The sequence below is a fragment of the Lutjanus erythropterus genome, chromosome 21 (assembly GCF_056507025.1).
Source record: "Lutjanus erythropterus isolate fLutEry1 chromosome 21, fLutEry1.hap2, whole genome shotgun sequence".
In the NCBI taxonomy this organism is placed as follows: Eukaryota; Metazoa; Chordata; class Actinopteri; order Lutjaniformes; family Lutjanidae; genus Lutjanus; species Lutjanus erythropterus.
This window is the reverse complement of record NC_139337.1, coordinates 1,159,812-1,178,324: the sequence shown is the minus strand read 5'-3', so window position 1 is coordinate 1,178,324 and position 18,513 is coordinate 1,159,812. Positions and strand designations below refer to the sequence as shown.

The window sequence follows — 18,513 nt, the reverse complement described above, 5'->3', positions numbered from 1 at the left end:
CACTTGAGTTGAGTTGGAGCTGATAATTTCCTGTTTCAATTTCTGTTGGAACAGTTCAGTGGTCAGTGCTTTATTTGACATCAGCAGTGTTTTGAATACCTACTTTGTACCACTTGTTTATATGAATTGAGCCTCATTCAAATCTTGTATAAATGCCTCTGTTCCTCAGTGAGGGATTTTTATTTTGCATGATATGAGTTAAATACAGTGTCAATACATGGTAAAATATAGTATACAGTGGTCATATTGTTGTAAATATCGCTTTTCATAAGATATGGTATGAAAATGGACAGTATGTTTTTTATGTATGAACTGAATAAAGAAATTGCAAGAATACATCAAGTCTGAACTAAAGTAAATAATGTTTCAATTTATTGCATAAGGAATAAAGACAATGAAAACCAAAATACAACAGTATGAAGCAGGTACTGTCATGCTATTAAGATTCTATCACAATCTGCAACTACATGTTGTTCAAGCAAAGAAAAAGAAAATGAAAACTTATAAACTGTCCTGTGATTCCTGTTGATTAAGTGTGATGGCCTCCGGTCAGTAGATGGTGCAGTTAGCAGAGGATCGCTGGGTACACAGGAAGTCACTGGTGACCTCTTTATAACCTCTGGCTTCAGTTAGACCACTGCCTGTTCAACACATGACAGGAGAAACAAAAACTGGCATAACTGTACACACTGTTAGAAAAAATGTTTTTATCCCATCATTATCTTAGGGGTGTACTACAAAGCGAGATTAATGGGTTAGCAAGCTATGTTGAGTCTAAAGCCAGGATTTCCAGTGGCACGATGGTGGCTCTCTTTTAACCTGGCTAAATCACCATGGTAACTTATACTAAATTCATAACCTGGTCGGCAGCAGGTTATGTTTAGAGTTTCAGATTAAATCGTCTGTAAAAAGCGCCGTTCTTTAACTTATAATTGTCCTAACAAGGTTGTTTATGAACGATACAGCTTTTAAACTGAGGGAGGACGTTTAAATGAAAAGTTGTTGAGCTGTATGTTCGTAATATCACCGAACGAATCCATATAATGTAAAAATGTAACATAATGTAATGAAACAGCAGCACAATCTGTATGCATCATGCTGTCATGGTAACCTCCGTTTGGTGATGCAGAGTCATTTTTCCCATTTGATCATATTAACACTTTAAATTGACATGGTATATAATCCACACACTAAAATAATGATGAAGTAACTACAGACACTTTGAATACTTTTTACTGTTATCTGTTTTGTCTTGGTGATATTGCAGCTCAGATCACTGATTAGAAAATTCATCATCATTTATCACAGACAATCTTAAATCAGTTGCACTCATTTTATGTTGGTTTGGTCAAAAACGTCAGTGATGTCCACATCTCTGTCATCATAGGACAGTGTCAGACAGACTTTATCATGTTTAAATCTGCTGTATGGAGTTTTATTGTTTAATGTGCAGTTTTCATGTTAGAATAAACGGCAGCATTAAGACTGCATTTAGTCCATCAGTAATTTTCTGACAGCATTCTTCTTCTCCTGCTTTATTTGCAGCAACAATGTTGCTTTTTGCCATCATGTATTTTGTATATTTTCCACAGCTCATAATTATAACAAGTTGATGATTCTGACTTAAGTAAGTGGCTCGCGATCATTTCATGTGGAAGAAGAGTCAAATGAGGCAACGAACGCCCCTTTTATGTGAGCACGCACAGAGTCTGAAGACGAAAACCTGGATTAACAAAGCAAGTTGATAACCACCATCGTTATGCCTGTCATCTCTGATTGCAGTTTTAGGCTTTGTTGATCCAGATCATGCAAAGAAAGCCTGGCTGTGTTGAGCTTGCTTCGTAGTACACCCCTCTGAAACACAATATCTTTGAAAACTTCCAGTCAGGTTTTAGAGCATTACACAGCATTAAAACAATCTTTGTTAAAGTACCTATTGAGAATGCCCAGTCTTAATGTTCCTTTTTTACAGCCATTCCCGCAACACAGCGTTATACCCTTAAAGCAAAATGACCCCAACTGCTTTTACTGTCTCAAGGACATTATATGTTGGCTATCACAAAACTTTCTTGAGTTAAATGAAAGCAAAACAGAAATAGTTTTATTCTCAGAGCCCAAAGCAAGGAATCTTCTTTTATACAATCCTGGCAACTTCTAATCTGATGTTAAGCTTGTGGCCAGAAGTTTAGAAGTGATTTTTGACAGTGACCTGATTATTGTGGAGCAGGTAAAGACAGGAGTGCAGTCTTGTTTCCATCAGCTCAGAAATGTTTCTGAAATCAAGTAATTGTAATCTCATGCTGATTTAGAGAAGGTAATTATGCTTTCATTTGATCTTGTTTAGATTATTGGAACTTGCTCTGTACCTGCCTCAGTCAGAAATCCCCAATTTTAACTGGCACAACACAAAGAAATCACATCAACCCATCATAGCACACTCTAAAGTTAGCTTTAGAACTGATTTTAAAGTTTTATTGATTACTTTTAAAGTACTAAATGGTCTAGCCCAGAGTCACACAGTTTGGGGCCCACCTTGGCACTTTGACAAGAGCACTGACACCTGGTGGTAAACAGGCCCCAGGGATGAATTATTAAAGACCACAGTATTGAAAACCAAACTAGCTATGCTAGTTTTGTAGTTCTGTATTTTTAAGGTTTTGGTGAAATTTATTATCACACTATTGCAGCTCAGCCTCAATCCTTCTCAGTCTGTGTTTACGGCAATGCACAGTGCAGTTAAAGGAATAGTTCACACAAAAATATAACTCTACTCACCTTCTACTCCCCTTCATGCAGACTGAAGGTCAGGTTTATTTTTTAAGTCCACAAAACACTGCTGGAGTTTCACAGTGTTGCAGAATGTCCCAGACAATGGAAGTGAGTGGTGACCAGTTTTCAAACCCAAAAAAACATAAAATGACTCCATACTTGTATGATGTCATCCAAGTCTCTTAAAGCCCCAACATGCCAAGTTGACTAGAAAGACATCATTTACACCATGTTTTTAGCCTGAATCTTCACTGTAGATCCTTATCTTGGAGCCAGGCTCTGTGCATGCACACTGTCTGAACTGTGTGTGTGTGGTATGACAGTGTATGAACAGCATGTTGGGGCTTTAGAAGACTTGGATTATGCCAGACGAGCATGGGGGCATTTAATGTTTTTTTTTTGGGGGGGGGGGGTTGGTTGTTTTTTCTCACCATTCACTTCCATCGTTTGGGAAATTCTGCAGTGCTGTTTTCCTGTGAAACTCCAGCAGTGTTTTGTGAACTAAAAAACTAAACCTGACCTTCAATCAGCATGAGGGTGAGTAGATAATGACTAAATTTTCATTTTTGGGTGAACTATCCCTTTAAGCTTTCCTTATTTCCTTCATTAAAACTTCTTATACACCTTATCTCCCTCTGATATTTCAAGTCACAAATGACTATACATGGTATGTACAACGTCTGTAGTGTAACGTAGATTTTAAATGAAACTTCATTTTTTTATTTTAATTTTTTCTGTTGGTAGCCATATAATAGGTGATATGTGATGTGGGTCATTGTTGTGGGATTACTGTGGGTTCCTGTGTTGCCCAGTCAACACTTGTTTAGTGGTAGTGGCCTGCTTGCTGTTCATTATCCCCTTATTTAATACAATACTGCCCAATGGATTTGAACTGTAATGAAAATTAAAGTTGTTTTTTTAATAGTTCTTTAACTAGTATGTTGTTTACATAACAGCACTATTTATTTATTTTCTAATTTATTTATTTATTTATTTTAATTCAATCTTTTTGTCTTGTCCCCCCATGCTTCTGTTTAGCATATTGGTCAGTTATTTATGATAATTATTACTCACATTGGCATTGTGCTATGTATTGCTGAACATTCTAAAAACAAATAAATAATTGTTCAAAAGAATATTTTAAATACTTTTTTAAAACACACCTTTATAGACAGGCTTTTATATAAACCACTAGCTATGATTTGTCACCAAAATCATAAAATTGTGGCCTGTTTTTTGCTGTGTATTTAGTTATGTATCTGCTTATATATAATATATGCATCATATATTAACTTAAATGTTGTACTATTATTTTTATTATTTCTGTAATTTGGGGGGATGGGGATTTTATTGTATGTAAAACCCTTTATAAACTTATTTGTTTTAGAAGTGATGTACAAATTAAGTGTTATTGTTGTTGTTCTTCTTCTTACAGTCTTTAGACATGACTGCACATTTCCAGAAAGAGCTGCATGCTCTCACAGTGTTAGACACTTGGTATGTGAGAGGAAGTATCACTCCCAGAAAACAGTCCTGACTTGAAAAGTTTAAAGATATGAAAGAAGGATAGTATCATCTTCTCACTCACAGCTGTTTTATCAGTGGATTTTAAAACTTATTTTGCCTTGAAGCTGTGATGGAGGAAGCACCCAGATCTGGTACTTAAGAAAAAGTAGCAATACTGCAGTGTAGACATACTCTGTTATAAGGTAAAGTACAAGTAAAGTATTGGCATCAAAATGTACTTAAGGTAGTAAAAGTTAACGTCCTCATTGTGCAGAATGGCCAATGTCAGAGTAGTGTATATTATATGATTGGATTATAATTACTGATGCATTAATGTGGTCATCACTCTAATATTGCAGCTGGTAAATGTAGAGCTAATTTTTAATTACTTTATCTTCTGGCCAGCTTGGGCGTTTCAATAAAATTTCATTTTAATCTATCATTTACATCATAATCTGTTTGTTGTTTATCTTTTGTATTATCAATTTGAATATGCAAAGTAAATAAGCAAATAAATGTAGGGGTGTAGCAAACATGGAAATAGTCAAGGAAAGTACAAGAAACCTCAAAATTGTACTTGTAAGCACAGTATTTAAGTAAATGTACTCCCACCTCTGTCTTGAAGCTTTAATAAATGACCACTGTAGGCCTGATAAACCTTAAACCTGACAGAACTGTCTGCGTGCATTTTGTTAGACTCCAGGACAAACACATCCATGGAATCCCAATGGTTTTATCGTCTTACTGTTGTGTGATCTTACCTTCCATGAGGTTGTAGAGGTTACAGTAGTTGGTGCCGTGGTCTTTGATGGCGTACCAGGTCTCAGAGACAGACATGGCCTACAGACAAAGAAACAACTATTCAGTATGTGTTACATAAAAGACAGACAGACAGACAGACACAGGCAGTAACAGGAATAAACACAGATTCCATGAAAGTAAAAACTTTACAGAACAACACTGACACACAGAGGAAATAGAGTGGAGGAGCAGATATGAGGTGACAGAAGAGAAAGTGGTACAGAGCAGACTGAAAGGAACCACTGTCTTTGTTTGATTTCAGGGACATTTTACCAGTTTGGTTTTGCAGAATCTGTCAGAGAGCAGAGTGAAAACCTACCGAAACATGACAGCATGTGAAGAAGTGATAGGAGACCAGTCGGAAGTTGATGTCGTCCACATACCCCTTGAACGGCATGGTGTGTTTGGCTGCTATAAAATGGACCGAAGCAGACTGTAGCTGCAGAGACAACAAACCATGTTTTAAAAGCCAGAGACAGAAAGCTGTCTTCATTTATTTATTTTGTTGTTTTTATTGATCTAACTTAAAGTTACAAAGAACACAGATTTTATTAACTTTTCTCTAGTTTTGGAGAAACCCTCAACCAAACAGGCTAATTTATCCCATCACCTCCAGTCCTCTTGTCTACTATTGACAAATTATAACAAGTAACTGTTTCAAAGTACAATATAATCGCTGTCTAAAGTAACAATAGTGGAAAGAAAAAGGGGACAGGCTGCTGTACATGTCAAAATAAATCTGATACTAATATGAAATAAAATATAAAAATGGGGCCAATAAAATAACACTTGAAGTTCTGTCAGGAACAAGTCAAAAATCAGCAAAGTATTGGATCAGAGGATCAGGTGTTTCTCTACTTATTAAAAAAAGTGGGCAGAGCTGCTGCTCTGCTGCTGGGGGCCCTCAGGGTTCTGGAAGCAAGTTTACCAAATGGGGTAGACAAAAGGCTCTAATTTCTAAAGCCACTGCCAGGGTGTTACGACTCCAAGGTTTGGCAAGAGATGAGTAACCCAGGGAAAAGAAAGACAAAAATATGCAAATGTACTATACAAGTATCAAGGTAAGGAAAACTCGTAGATGACAAATGAACATCATCATCAAATGCTAAATCAGAAAACAGGCACACTAAGAAGACTAACCAAACAAACCAATAAATTAGGCCTGTGCAGTATACCGGTTCATACCGAAAACCGGTCTTTATTTTCGTTATAATATTAATTTTTCATATACCGCTATACCAGTGAATAGCCCAAACAACGTCCGGAACGTGTGCAGCGGGGAAAGTGTTTCAGCAGGGACCCATTTCACTGTGACACACCAACACCACAGGTGTGCTTGCTTGACCGTGTGCTCTAGAGATGTTCCTGGTGACTAAATTACCTGTGGATTAAACGCAAAATTTGATTTAGACTAGTCTAACACTAAGAAAACACTCAGAAAGCCGTTATAATTTGCATAATTTATTAATCTATAATGTTAAACACTGTCCGAAAAAAATACTGTGTATTAAGAGCCATTTGAAGCCGTTAGTCACAGTCTACAATCGCCAAATCGTACTTTAAATGCCGCTGAAATGTGCGCTACTTTGCGCTGTGCAATACAAACCTTACACATTAATGTACAAAACATGACAACAACTCAATAAACACTTCACCTTTTCAGACCGAAGAGGGTCACAGTGTCTGCAGGTAAAGGACCCAGAGCTAATGTTAGCTGCCGGCCTGACACACAGTGTGGCTAACGTTAGCAGTGCTAGTAGCAGCAGCAGCAGCAGCAGCAGCAGCAGCTCCGCTTGCAGGTTTATGTCTGTGTTTGTGCTTAATGTGGGCACATGTTTATCCAGTCGAGTGAATATATATCAGCTTATTCTGTCACAGTCTACATTCATCTGTCTGACTTCGCTGATGTAAACATCCGGTGTTGCCAAGGCGATCGGTTCATACACGCTGGGCGAGAGGAGCTGCCGTCTGACAGAGCCACAGCCCCGACTAGTGGTGTGTGGCAACAGATAACTGGCATCATGCATGAATGAAAGATTGATACATTTTTTAAATATTTTATTTTTAAATATTTTAAACTACTAGTATTTCTGACGCTGACTAGCGTGGGTGGGGATGTTTAATCGTATAGTCGTCCCCACCATGTGATGGTAACCACACTTTGAAGGGGTCATGCTTTTACCTGTGTCTGGACATGAAAAAAAAACATGATACAGTCCTTATGACAGTAAAATGGGCTGTTTAAAGACAATCAACTGCAGTAATTCTTTTCTCATTAGAAGAAAATGTGGGTAAGAACACTGTTGCATTAAAAAAAAGTCAAATACCGTGAAACTGATATGATTTAAAATATGTATATATGAAAATTTTGTCATACCGCCCAGCCCTACAATAAACACAAAAGAAACTACAGGAAAAAATCACAAAACATTGAAAAGGGACTAAAATGGACAAACCTGACCCACTACAGCATTACACGAGGGACACAATAGCATAACACTAGCCACGCACTAGTGCTACACAGCCACATGCTGGTATTACACCAGCCAAACAAAGGACTATACTAGCACACTAGCCACACAAGGTCTAGCTTCTTGCTATCATAGAACAAGACTGCACACATGTAGACTGACATCTGCTGAATGTCCCACTGCCCTCGACCCTCATTTATAAAATATATGTACTAACTCTTATTCGCTACTTAATTTGTATCCTAATTTTAATTTTAACCTTGTTACATCTGTGTTTTACTTCCCTACCCACACTTCATAGTTTGCACAGTTGTATGCATGAACACATGCATGCACACACATATATGTACACACACAAACACATATACAGGTGTCCCAAACCACCATATACACATGTTGCTAACTACCACCTCTAGCAGTAGCTTTTGCTAGCCAGTACGCCCCTTCTTTCTCCCTCCTTTGTTGTTGGTTTGTTTGCTTTGTTTTTCTTTTTTGTTGTTCTATCTTTTTGTTGTTTCTTATGTTTTGTACTGATATTTGTTTCTTATGGTTGTGTCTAGAATTGCAGCTCTATTATGTAATGTCATATTCAGATTCATAAAACAGAGTGTAAGCACGTTCTACACTAGTGGTGGACGGATCGATCTTAAATATCGATGGTATCGATACCAACGTTGGTACTGATCAATACTTGCGTAATGAGATCGATACTTAAGTTTTAGTTTCTCCTCTCTACGTTCAGTACTATACTAGTACTTCCTTTCCTTTAGTTATTTGCACTTTTTTAAATTTGCACTATTGACTTTATTTTTCACAAACAATTGCGTGTAATGAAAGGGAATTTTTTGTTACACTGTTTTATTATTTATGAACAAAAACTGAACAAAACTCTTAACTGAAAAAGTAAAATTTATATTTAATACATTTCTCAGTGCTCGGTTCTCCAGTAATAATTTGTGCAGACTTCATTTTTGCAAATTGAGTCTGTTGATAAAATTCAAATATTGAGTTAGTTAATACAAGGTATTTTTTATTTGCCAAAAATCTTTGTCCTGTGTTTTATTATGATCATAATCATGATCAACTAATTAAAGGAAAAATCACAAATTCATTCAATGATCATGAAAATTCTAATTTTCAATTTTCATTCAAATTTGCACATTGACGATTCATTCACTTCATGAACTATGACGCATTGCTCTCCCCTACACAAAAGTAGATAAGCTGTTTTTCTATTTTTTTTTTTTTTATTCTAGTAAAAAGTATCGGTATCTGCAATACTGGCCCTGTATTTACTTGGTATTGGATCAATACCAAACTTTGCTGTATCGCACACCCCTATTCTACACCAGTTTTCCTTTATAGATCATGACCAACTTGAAAAGTGGCACACCTTTTGCAGACTTCATGTAAGGCCCATAATTGCCTATTATTGGTCAGCGAACCGTCCCGAACTCATTTTCATTCACACAGACTGCATGAGGACGATCATAGCAAATGCTGAGGGGAAGACAAAATTTGGAATGTCATAAAGTGTGAAATCAATGTTTTTGTTGGTTGAGACAATGAAAAATTTATTGTTTGGTGGTCACAGTGTGGACATGACAGATGCCAAAAAGGAGTCTGAGTGGCAGCGTGTGGACACTGAATGCTGTTACCTCATAGTCATATATATGATGTGTATGAGGTAATATTTTGATTGATTTTACACAGTTGATCAATTTGACACTCTTTCTTGTGTGTCATTGGAGTCACAGTTTGTTCATTCTCCAGTTTATTTGTGTACACATGGGTCAGAATTACCATGGAGGACTGCACACACTAAGTTTGTCTTTGCATAGTAGAGTCTTAACTTGCATTTGTAGATGCAGCAACAAAACTGTGTTTCAGGCATGAAAACGGGTCGGGTGCAAAAGTTGAGAAGAATACAACCCCTCTATGGGGGTCCGGGGGCACGCTCCCCTGGAAGAAAATTTTGGACATTTATATTTAAAAGCATCAATCTGGTGCACTTTGAGAGAAAAATCAAGCAGACTTACAGGACAATATGAATGTATAATAAAGTATCTATACATATTCATTAGGGGTGTGTATCTCACTGACTGAGACGATTCGATACGTATCTCGATACATGTTCAACGATACGATATATTTTATAAATCTTTAAATGGCAAATGATTCGGTTCGATACGATTCAGCTCTGTCACGATACGATACGATGCAATACAAGACAATGCAGTGTGTCAGTCTTTACATTTTGATTCAACTAATGCTACATTTGTAGAGTGCTGCTAGTTGCCAAAACATCCTGATAGTTTTACTAAATATAGTAACATTAGAGACAGAGAGGGAGACATTACAGTGATGGTTATATCTTATTAGGAGTCTCATGTGTAAATTAGATAAATGAGAAACATCAAAACTGTTTAAAATATCAATATTTTTGCAGTAAGATGATCTGCTGCTGTGTTTCTTATGAAGAGTGCTGGGGTTTGATTAGTGTGGAGGAACAGTGATGCTCCATGTTACCTGTTCTCACAGTGACATGATGTCTCTGTGGGTCAGACTCGTGTCTCTGTTCTCTGCTGTCAGATACATTTTACATAAATGATCTGCAGCAGCGTTTCTCATCTTTCTTATAAAACCCAAACGTATTCAATGAGATGTATCGATATGCTAGTGCTGCATCGATTTGTTTCCGATTTATGTTCAGCTTTTTACCGATGCAGGGCCGTCTGAACCGATGCTCTCGTATCTAACACATTAAAGTCTGATGCATCGGACACATGAGTGAATCATTACACCCCTAATATTCACATTATGCGTTATAAGAAATAAGACCGACAACTATGCATTATAAGAAACGACACTAGCAACTTCTCCAATGAAATGTGCAACAGCACAGCTTTCATACACTTCTTCTTCTTCACATGTTTCAGATTTGCCCTGTGTCAGTCAACGTTACCTTTAGCCTCTCAAGCCAGTCCCCTCAGCATCTGCCCAAATTGGCGAATGAGTCATAACTGTCGTCTGTCCTCGGGTCAGCTCGTGAGCGCTCTGGTCAGCACAAACCAATCAGGTAGCAGTATTCTCCCCGGCATTCGCGCTAATATTTCAATGCTGTAGTGCACTAGTAGGGGAATGTCTTGTTGAATTCAAGGCCCCCTTCAGGCATGCGCACACTAGAGGTAAGATCGGGCCTAAAAAATCCAGCCCGACCCGACCCAGGCCCGCGGGTATTAAAGCCCGACCCAGCCCGAGCCCGACCAATTAACTTGATTTGCAGGCCCGAGCCCGAAGCAAACCCGAAATTTCATATTTTATTTGTGAGGACTCGGGAGGAGGAGGGGTGATTTATGATAACAAATTAAAGCCTGTCTTTTGTAACAAAATCTAAGTTAAACAAGACTGTATAAACATTTACATCTTTTATATTTCTGTGTCTGCAGAGGTTACATTAACCGACAATTTTCCATCATTGACGGATTTTTTTAAGAGTTGACGGGAAAAATTTAAGGCCGTCCGTCATTTTGACAGGTTGAAAATTGGGCCATAAACCACAGCAGAAGTACGTCCTTAAGAATCTAGCGCGGCACTTTAAGTGAGAGAGAGAGAGGCAGAGAGACAAAGAAGAACAATGACGGGTGGATAATAGACAGAGACAGGAAGGAGTTCTTTGAATTGTCATTGCAAGAGTTTAGTACAGTCCGTGTTGTGATGAGACGACTTCTGTTTTTTTGCGGACCACGGTCAGATGTTTGACAATCATCACTTTTGCCAGCACAGCTGTTTAAATGCCTGCTCAGCGTCGAGGTGCCAGTCTTTTTGCTCTCGTATGAAAGCAAAGCGCCACATTGACTACATTCAGCGAAGCCAACGCAAGTTTCTGTAGCATTTTCAACAATCAATTTGAAGCTTTTCCACACCTCACTCTTACCGGTGCGTGTTTGCCTTTTCAGTTCCCCTGTCTTTAGTTTATCCTTGACTTCTTGCTGCTCCATATCGGGGATACCAGGTCAAAATAGATGCGGACTTGCGGAGGGGAAGATTATTAAGAGGGCGGCTTTCACGTGCGCAGAGCATGCTCTGGCTCTGCGGCTCCTGTTTAGTAGTTAAATAACAATTACCTTACAGCGCCTTCTCTGTTTTATCCAAATTATTTATTTTATAACAAGTAGTTTAGTATGCACACATCGTTTTAGTATACTTTTTTATAAACATATATTTATTAAAACAAAAAAAAAGTCAGCGAGAGAGAAGCCCGGCCCGACCCGTCCCGAACGTAATGATTGACATTTAAGGCCCGACCCGGCCCGAAATTCGGGTCGGGTCGGGCTCGGACTCGGACTCGGGCTTAAGATCTTACCTCTAGCGCACACGTTCGCAGCTCACTATGGCTCTGCGCCACTCTCACCCCCTCCCCCCCTTCACGTAGGTCACCTATTTTGAGTCAAAATGGCGAATTTCGCCGAAAGATGAGTGATTTTCATGGCTGGTGTTTACGGACTATGGTTTTCCTAAGTGTTCCTGAGCTCATGTAGTATCCTTTATACAATTATATGGACGTTTAATGCAGTTTTTAGTGTAGTGTTGCCCTAGGGGTCAAAGGTCACTGACATTCAATTTTGGTGTTCAGTCTTGCCTGTTCAGAGATTTCTCTGGGTTCTCTGAATCTTTTAATGATATTATGGGTTGTAAATGGTAAAATCTCTAAATTTTTGCTGCTTTGTGCTAAGAAATGTTGTTTTTAAACTATATATACTATTAACTAACTTACTATTAACTATACTATACTATTAAACTATTTGCCCATGCAGTTTTTCACAAAGTGGTGAACTTCAGCCCATCCATGCTTGTGAGTGACTGAGTGTTTAAAGGATATCCAATCATGATACTGTCACCTGTTACAAATGAACCTTTTTGCTTGTGGAATGTTCCAAACAGGTATGTTTTAAGCACTCCACAACTTTCCCTGTCTTTTGTTGACCCTTTAACCTTTATGAAATGTGTTGCAGGCATCAAATTCAGACTGAGTGTATTTTCACAATAAACAGTAAAGTTTATCAGTTTGAACATTAAATATATTGTCTTTGTACTGTATTCAACTGAATACAAGTCGAAAATAGTTTCGACAAGCCGCTAGTTTCTAAACTTTTCCAAACTTTTTTTTTCACTTTTCTGAGGGAAGGGACCCGAATCTCAGACTTTGAAAACCTCTAAATTACAAAATGCAGCTATGCAATCTAATTTATAAATGACAACTGTTCCCCCACTCCTTTAGGACAAACAAGCCACATCACAATATCCCAACATTATACAGTGCATAACTATTCTTTTTTTTTCAGCAGCATGTAAGTTAATCACTTTAAGTTTTCTAAGGTAAAAGAGGAAAATAAACATGAAGTATTTTTACTTCCAGCACTATGAGACGCTTTAAATGGACAATATTACATATATCAAACACTTTTTTGTACTTGAGCATCTAAGACTGCAATAAAGTTTTCTGTTGAAAAAATTAGAATCATGTGAGAGAATTGTGATCCCAGTTTGTGGGGAGAAAAACTGTGATATATTCGTCATATTTTAGCATTTTATATTTTATTGTGCAGCTCTACTGTACTCATGTCAAACTGTCCAGAACACCTTAAAATTGCTTCCCATGGTCAGACAAGCATTTTGCATGGTATTTTCCTTCCAACTGTGTGTGTACTTGTGTTTGTGTTTGTGTTTGTGTGTGTGTGTGTGTGTGTGTGTGTGTGAGTGAGAGAGAGAGAGGGAGAGAGAGAGAGAGAGAGAGAGAGAGAGGGAGAGAGGGAGACTGTATGAGAGGGTGCAAAAACTGTAAAGCACTTTGGATAAAAATACTATTTACCAGTCACTATTTAAAAGCCTGTACAAAACTGCATGACAGTCCAGCTGTAGAAATATTTCAATAAGAACTTAAAAAAGTCAACCTACTGGTGGCATGAGAGCTAAAGTCAGAGCATCACCAAAATCAGTCACATCTGCTGAGTAAAAACATTTTTAGGCAGCTGTCCTGCAATCTACTGTATAACAAAGTCTGTAACAGTTTGATGAGCTCAAGCACACACACACACACACACACACACACACACACACACACCTTATACAGGCACCTCTGTCCTCCCATGGTGCAGCCATCCATGGTTCTCCACTTCTTAATCTGTGAGACCAGGGATTCATAAACCACTTGACACGGTATCCCAAAGTACCTGTGTGGGAAAAACAAGCACAGTCAGTCTGAGTGTGCTTCAGGCATGTGCACGCTGGTGTGACTCCAGTGTGCATTGAAAATGCAGCAGTGGCATCTAGTGGACATTAGCTGTGAGTGCTGTACAGTTCTTATGCCACTTTCTGTTGTCTTTATATGAATCTTTTGAAAAACTGACTTGATATTACTGCTTATATTACAACAGTATTTTAGTGGACTATTACTATTTACATTCAAATTCAAGAAAATGTGGCGACTTTTCATCCCTCTTAAGGAGGGGTGCAACGGATCACAAATCTCATGGTTGGATCATTTTATGCATAATTTGGATCAGCAAAAAGGAGGGAAAAAAAGGTGTGATTATGGCTAAATTAATTTAAAAATGCATTTGGCTTTGATATAGCATCTTATCTGTCTGTAATCACCACCACAGTAATGTCATGGTAAAAATAACATAATAAAAAATAAAATAAATAAAACTAAATACATAAATAAATAATCATTTCTGTTGCTCATTGCCACACCAGGTTCATTCACAGCCAGTTCAGTGTCTCTTGTGAGTAGATCTTACAATATATATATTTTATAATAATGTTGTTACACAATACAATTCTAATGCTGTACTGCAGCTTTTCCCAAACTTTTTTCCTGGGGACCCACTTTTTAAAAATGACAAACCATCACAACCAAATTCACAATGAAACCTATTAGTACAATTCAGTTTGTTAGAACACTTCTGACCATTCCATTACTAAAGATTTGGCCATCATTAGGATCTTATTTGTGTCTGGCCCACAGCAGCAAATTTTGCAGTATCGCACATCCCTAGTCCCATGAGCACTTTGCTGGTCTGCTTAGATTTATTAGGCTTCATAATTATATTTTTTTCCTTATTAATGAGTTTATCTTTAAAGACGCACGCAAGACAAATGTTTAACATAGATGAAAAGTGTTCTGTGATTGTGGAGACGTGTGCGCCTCAGCCAAGTGTGAGACACACACGAACGCTATTAACTTCAATATTTACAATTTATTGCTGATAGAAAACATGTTCAAATAACACTTAACTAATCCACACTCCCGTGTAAGGAAGAGAATGATCATAAATGAAGGTGTTTTGTGATTGTGAAGATGTGTGTGTTTTGGCCAAAACATGCTCAAAGACCACAGACTTTGTGCTTCGACCAGGTTTTAGCTGGCCTAAAGCGCAAGCAGTTTTTACCCCAATGCCCTGAGCACAAGATAGCAAACGCGCCGACCTCGCCTTTGTTTTGCCTTTATGTTTAGACCTCCCACCCACAGAGGCACAGACCCAGCGCAAGTGCATTTGCTATCTTACACACATGGCAAAAATGGCACTTGCGCTGGTGTAAAATAGCAAAACCGCTTGTGCTGGTGGCGCAATCATTTCATTTAATCCAATTGTGTAGCTGCTTTTGTAACTGATTACTCATAAGTTTCTGATGCTTTTAGCTCATGACATGAGATTGTCTGGCATTATTCATAGTCTGCTCATGGCCTCAAGTGCCTTTTCAGACTTAAACATTCACTTGCACATAGGAAAAACAAGAATCTAATGGACACATTACAATTTCTGGCACACATCCTTGCTTTAAATGGCCTTATAGCCTCCCCTGTAGTGCCACCCACTGGACAAACTGGCTGTGAGAACAGCAGCAGGGTGTGTTAGAAAAGCAGCCATGCAGTCATATTAAGTTTAAAGCAAGCTGATAGTGGCAAGTTGCTACGTTTCACAATCATTTAACAATTCACAGTTATTTTTTTCAATCTCAAATAAAATGTTGAGAATATAAAGAAGTAAGACCTTGTTATGTCTATATTTATGATGCATCAACCACCAGCATTATGAAACAATGTAATGTTCCAAGTAAAACTGCACTGGAAAGTGGGATAATGATCATATGCCACACCTCATCAAAAGTGATGGAATGATGCATAACAGAATATCTGCTGAAGATCACTAGAACCAAAACCTCTGACACACACATATTAAATACTAAATACGCACATTAAATACTAATTAAATAAATACTTATCTGTAAGTTTCTCTATAAGTATTATGACTATTGTTTTAATCCACAAGCTTCTCCCAAATAGTTATTTTGTGTAAATTATGCTAGGGAAGAAAAAAACAACACGTTTTTATGAAAAATAAACTTAATACAACTTCTACCAAAGTATGTAGGCTGTAAAATAAATAGAACATACCATTCTACTTTGCACTGGGCGTGAAGAGGGCCAGCATAGCAAAGCTCAGAGGTGCCAATGGCCAGGAGAACTGCAAGGAACAAATGTACTGAATGCATTCTGCTCCACACTGGCTCTGCAAAATTCAGTGTGGACTTAATGCTAACACTGTCAACAGCTTCAGTGACTGAGAAACATAAAAGGACAAGTAAGGCTAAAAATCACAAGACAATCATGTGCTTTTTTGAAAAGGAAACAGCCTAAATTCAATTAACTTCTGAGGAAGAGACAGTAGAGAGAAGCTGCAAAGATATTTGGTTTACAGAGACATCTAGAGGCAGTAAGTGATAGAACAGGAGACACACACTGATCTCTGCTTCTGTCTGAAAAAATATATTTTCCACTTTACTGGAATGATTAATGAAGACAGAGACAAACAAAAAATGAATGAAGAACTGTGTATAGCTGGTCAGCACAGACTTTTGGATGTGTGGCTGGACACCATCAAGCCTCCTGCCTTATTAGCCTTAAGGCAACTTAACTGCTGTCGGATCTCATCAGTATTATTTAACAATAGCTGGGTTACAGTCCTCAGGATCCCAAGGATTTGTGCAAGAGATGAGAGACTGCTCTTCATACCTACTTCCAAATTACAATGACGCTCAAAGACATGAGGAAAAATAAAGAAACATTAGGCTTTTCTAACTATCATTTAGTCTGTTCCCGGGGAGCATACTGCTAAATTTCTGCCTGGTTGCTCAACACTGAGCAACCAGAGACACTGTCTCTACAAAAGACATTATGTCACACTCTGGGCCTTATCTTAGACCCGGTGCAAAGCTGTTGTGCCACCAGCGCAAGTGATTTTGCTATCTTACACCAGCGCAAGTGCCATTTTTGCCATGTGTGTAAGATAGCAAATGCACTTGCGCTGGGTCTGTGCCTCTGTGGGCGGGAGGTCTAAACATAAAGGCAAAACGAAGGCCTGGCCCGGCGTATTTGCTATCTTGTGCTCAGCGCATTGGAGTAAAAACTGCTTGCACTTTAGGCCAGCTAAAACCTGGTCGAAGCACAAAGTCTGTGGTCTTTCAGGACAAGATAGCACCTGGCGGGCTTGGCCGAAACACACACACGTCTTCACAATCACAAAACACCTTCATTTATGGTCATTCTCTTCCTCACACAGGAGTGTGGATTAGTTAAGTGTTATGTGAACATGTTTTCTATCAGCAATAAGTGCTGAGGCGCACACGTCTCCACAATCACAGAACACTTTTCATCTATGTTAAACAGTCATAAGGGAAAAAAATGTATCATTATGAAGCCTAATAAATCTAAACAGACCAGCAAATGAGCACGGCCGCGATCACAGCTGCAGATTATCTTTATCAGATGAGTCAGCATGACAGCTGGAGCAGCTGTAGTGTTTGTGTCTGCGTGTATGTTATGATCCATAAAAACAATGTTTAAACAGTTATGATCTATAACATAAAAAATATACAAGACACTATATTTGACCGCACGAGTCGAGCCCAACCAAAAGAGAAAAAGTTAAGTGTGCTTCTATCAGAGCTGGTTGGATATATTCATGCATAATTTGCGCACTTCAAACTTCAGAAACTCTCTGATTGTTTCACAGCAGGTCAGATGAGCGAGGATGGGAGGAGGAGATGAGAATTAGGTGGGAGAGGAGAAGAAGGAGGAGCGCGGACCGCTGCGTATCTGCTCTTCCACCTGGCTCAGGTGGGCCAGCGGAACTGGGAACCTTCGTGGCTAGACTGGATTGGTTCGCCTCCCCTCTCTACTGCATCTACTCTTTGTGTCCTCCTGGTAAATCCACCATCCTGCTGCCTCTGCTTGCGCTGCTGGCGCACCTATCTCTTAAAGGTGATGAGAGCTGACTTTCTGATTGGTTTATTGCATGTTCGGCCTAAACTCACCTGTGAATTAATGAGGGCACTTGGGCACAACTGGTAGGTGTATCCTGCTTTGCACTTTGCACTTTGCACAAACATAAATATTTTAGAAATGTTTCAAAACTTGTTTAAAACTAAAAACGTTATTGTTATTTATTTGGCAAATGATAAACCGAAACAACTAAATAGTCCTTTTTCACACATAATAATCAAAAAACTTAATATTTTGTATGGCCTCCTTGACTCCAAATCATACTTGACCACACTGTGAGACACTTTATGTCCTTCCCTGTTTGTCTCAGAGATCATCCAGCATCATGACGTGCTTTAATGCAGATTCTTTCATTTTCAGTGAGCTCTCAACGTTTTACCATTTTGAAAAGGAATCAGGAATTTCAAACTATATTCACCTTTTTATACCCAAATTTGATCCAACTCACTGGGCTTCTCTGAGAAGTCAGAAATTAATCAAGCATAACATTCAACCACTAAAACTATTTTTTTCTGTTCAGGAATGCAAGTAAATAACTATGATTTAACGTCTTAATCAAGAAATAATAATGTGCTTTATTGTTTTTTCTGTTTTTTTTTTTTTTTGTTTTTTTTTGTT

At 38.3% G+C, this 18,513-nt stretch overlaps 1 protein-coding gene across 1 annotated transcript; it reads right to left on the bottom strand.

Annotated features, from left to right (window-relative positions):
- Positions 1-350: 350 nt before the first annotated feature.
- On the bottom strand, positions 351-16,158 carry LOC146307171 (uncharacterized). The gene is made up of 5 exons (XM_084747618.1): positions 16,009-16,158; positions 13,672-13,780; positions 5,396-5,515; positions 5,037-5,115; positions 351-641 (listed from the first exon to the last, which is right to left on the bottom strand). The coding sequence occupies exons 1-5, from the start codon at positions 16,104-16,106 to the stop codon at positions 550-552; spliced, it is 498 nt and encodes a 165-aa protein (XP_084603744.1). The 5' UTR covers positions 16,107-16,158; the 3' UTR covers positions 351-549.
- Positions 16,159-18,513: the final 2,355 nt, after the last annotated feature.

Coding starts and splice junctions, on each gene's coding strand:
- LOC146307171 (XM_084747618.1), bottom strand. CDS start 16,106: ATGCATTCAGTACATTTGTTCCTTGCAGTTCTCCTGGCCATTGGCACC. Junction 13,781..16,008: donor GCCCAGTGCAAAGTAGAATG/GTATGTTCTATT, acceptor TTTCCCACACAG/GTACTTTGGGATACCGTGTC. Junction 642..5,036: donor CCTCTACAACCTCATGGAAG/GTAAGATCACAC, acceptor TGTGTTGAACAG/GCAGTGGTCTAACTGAAGCC.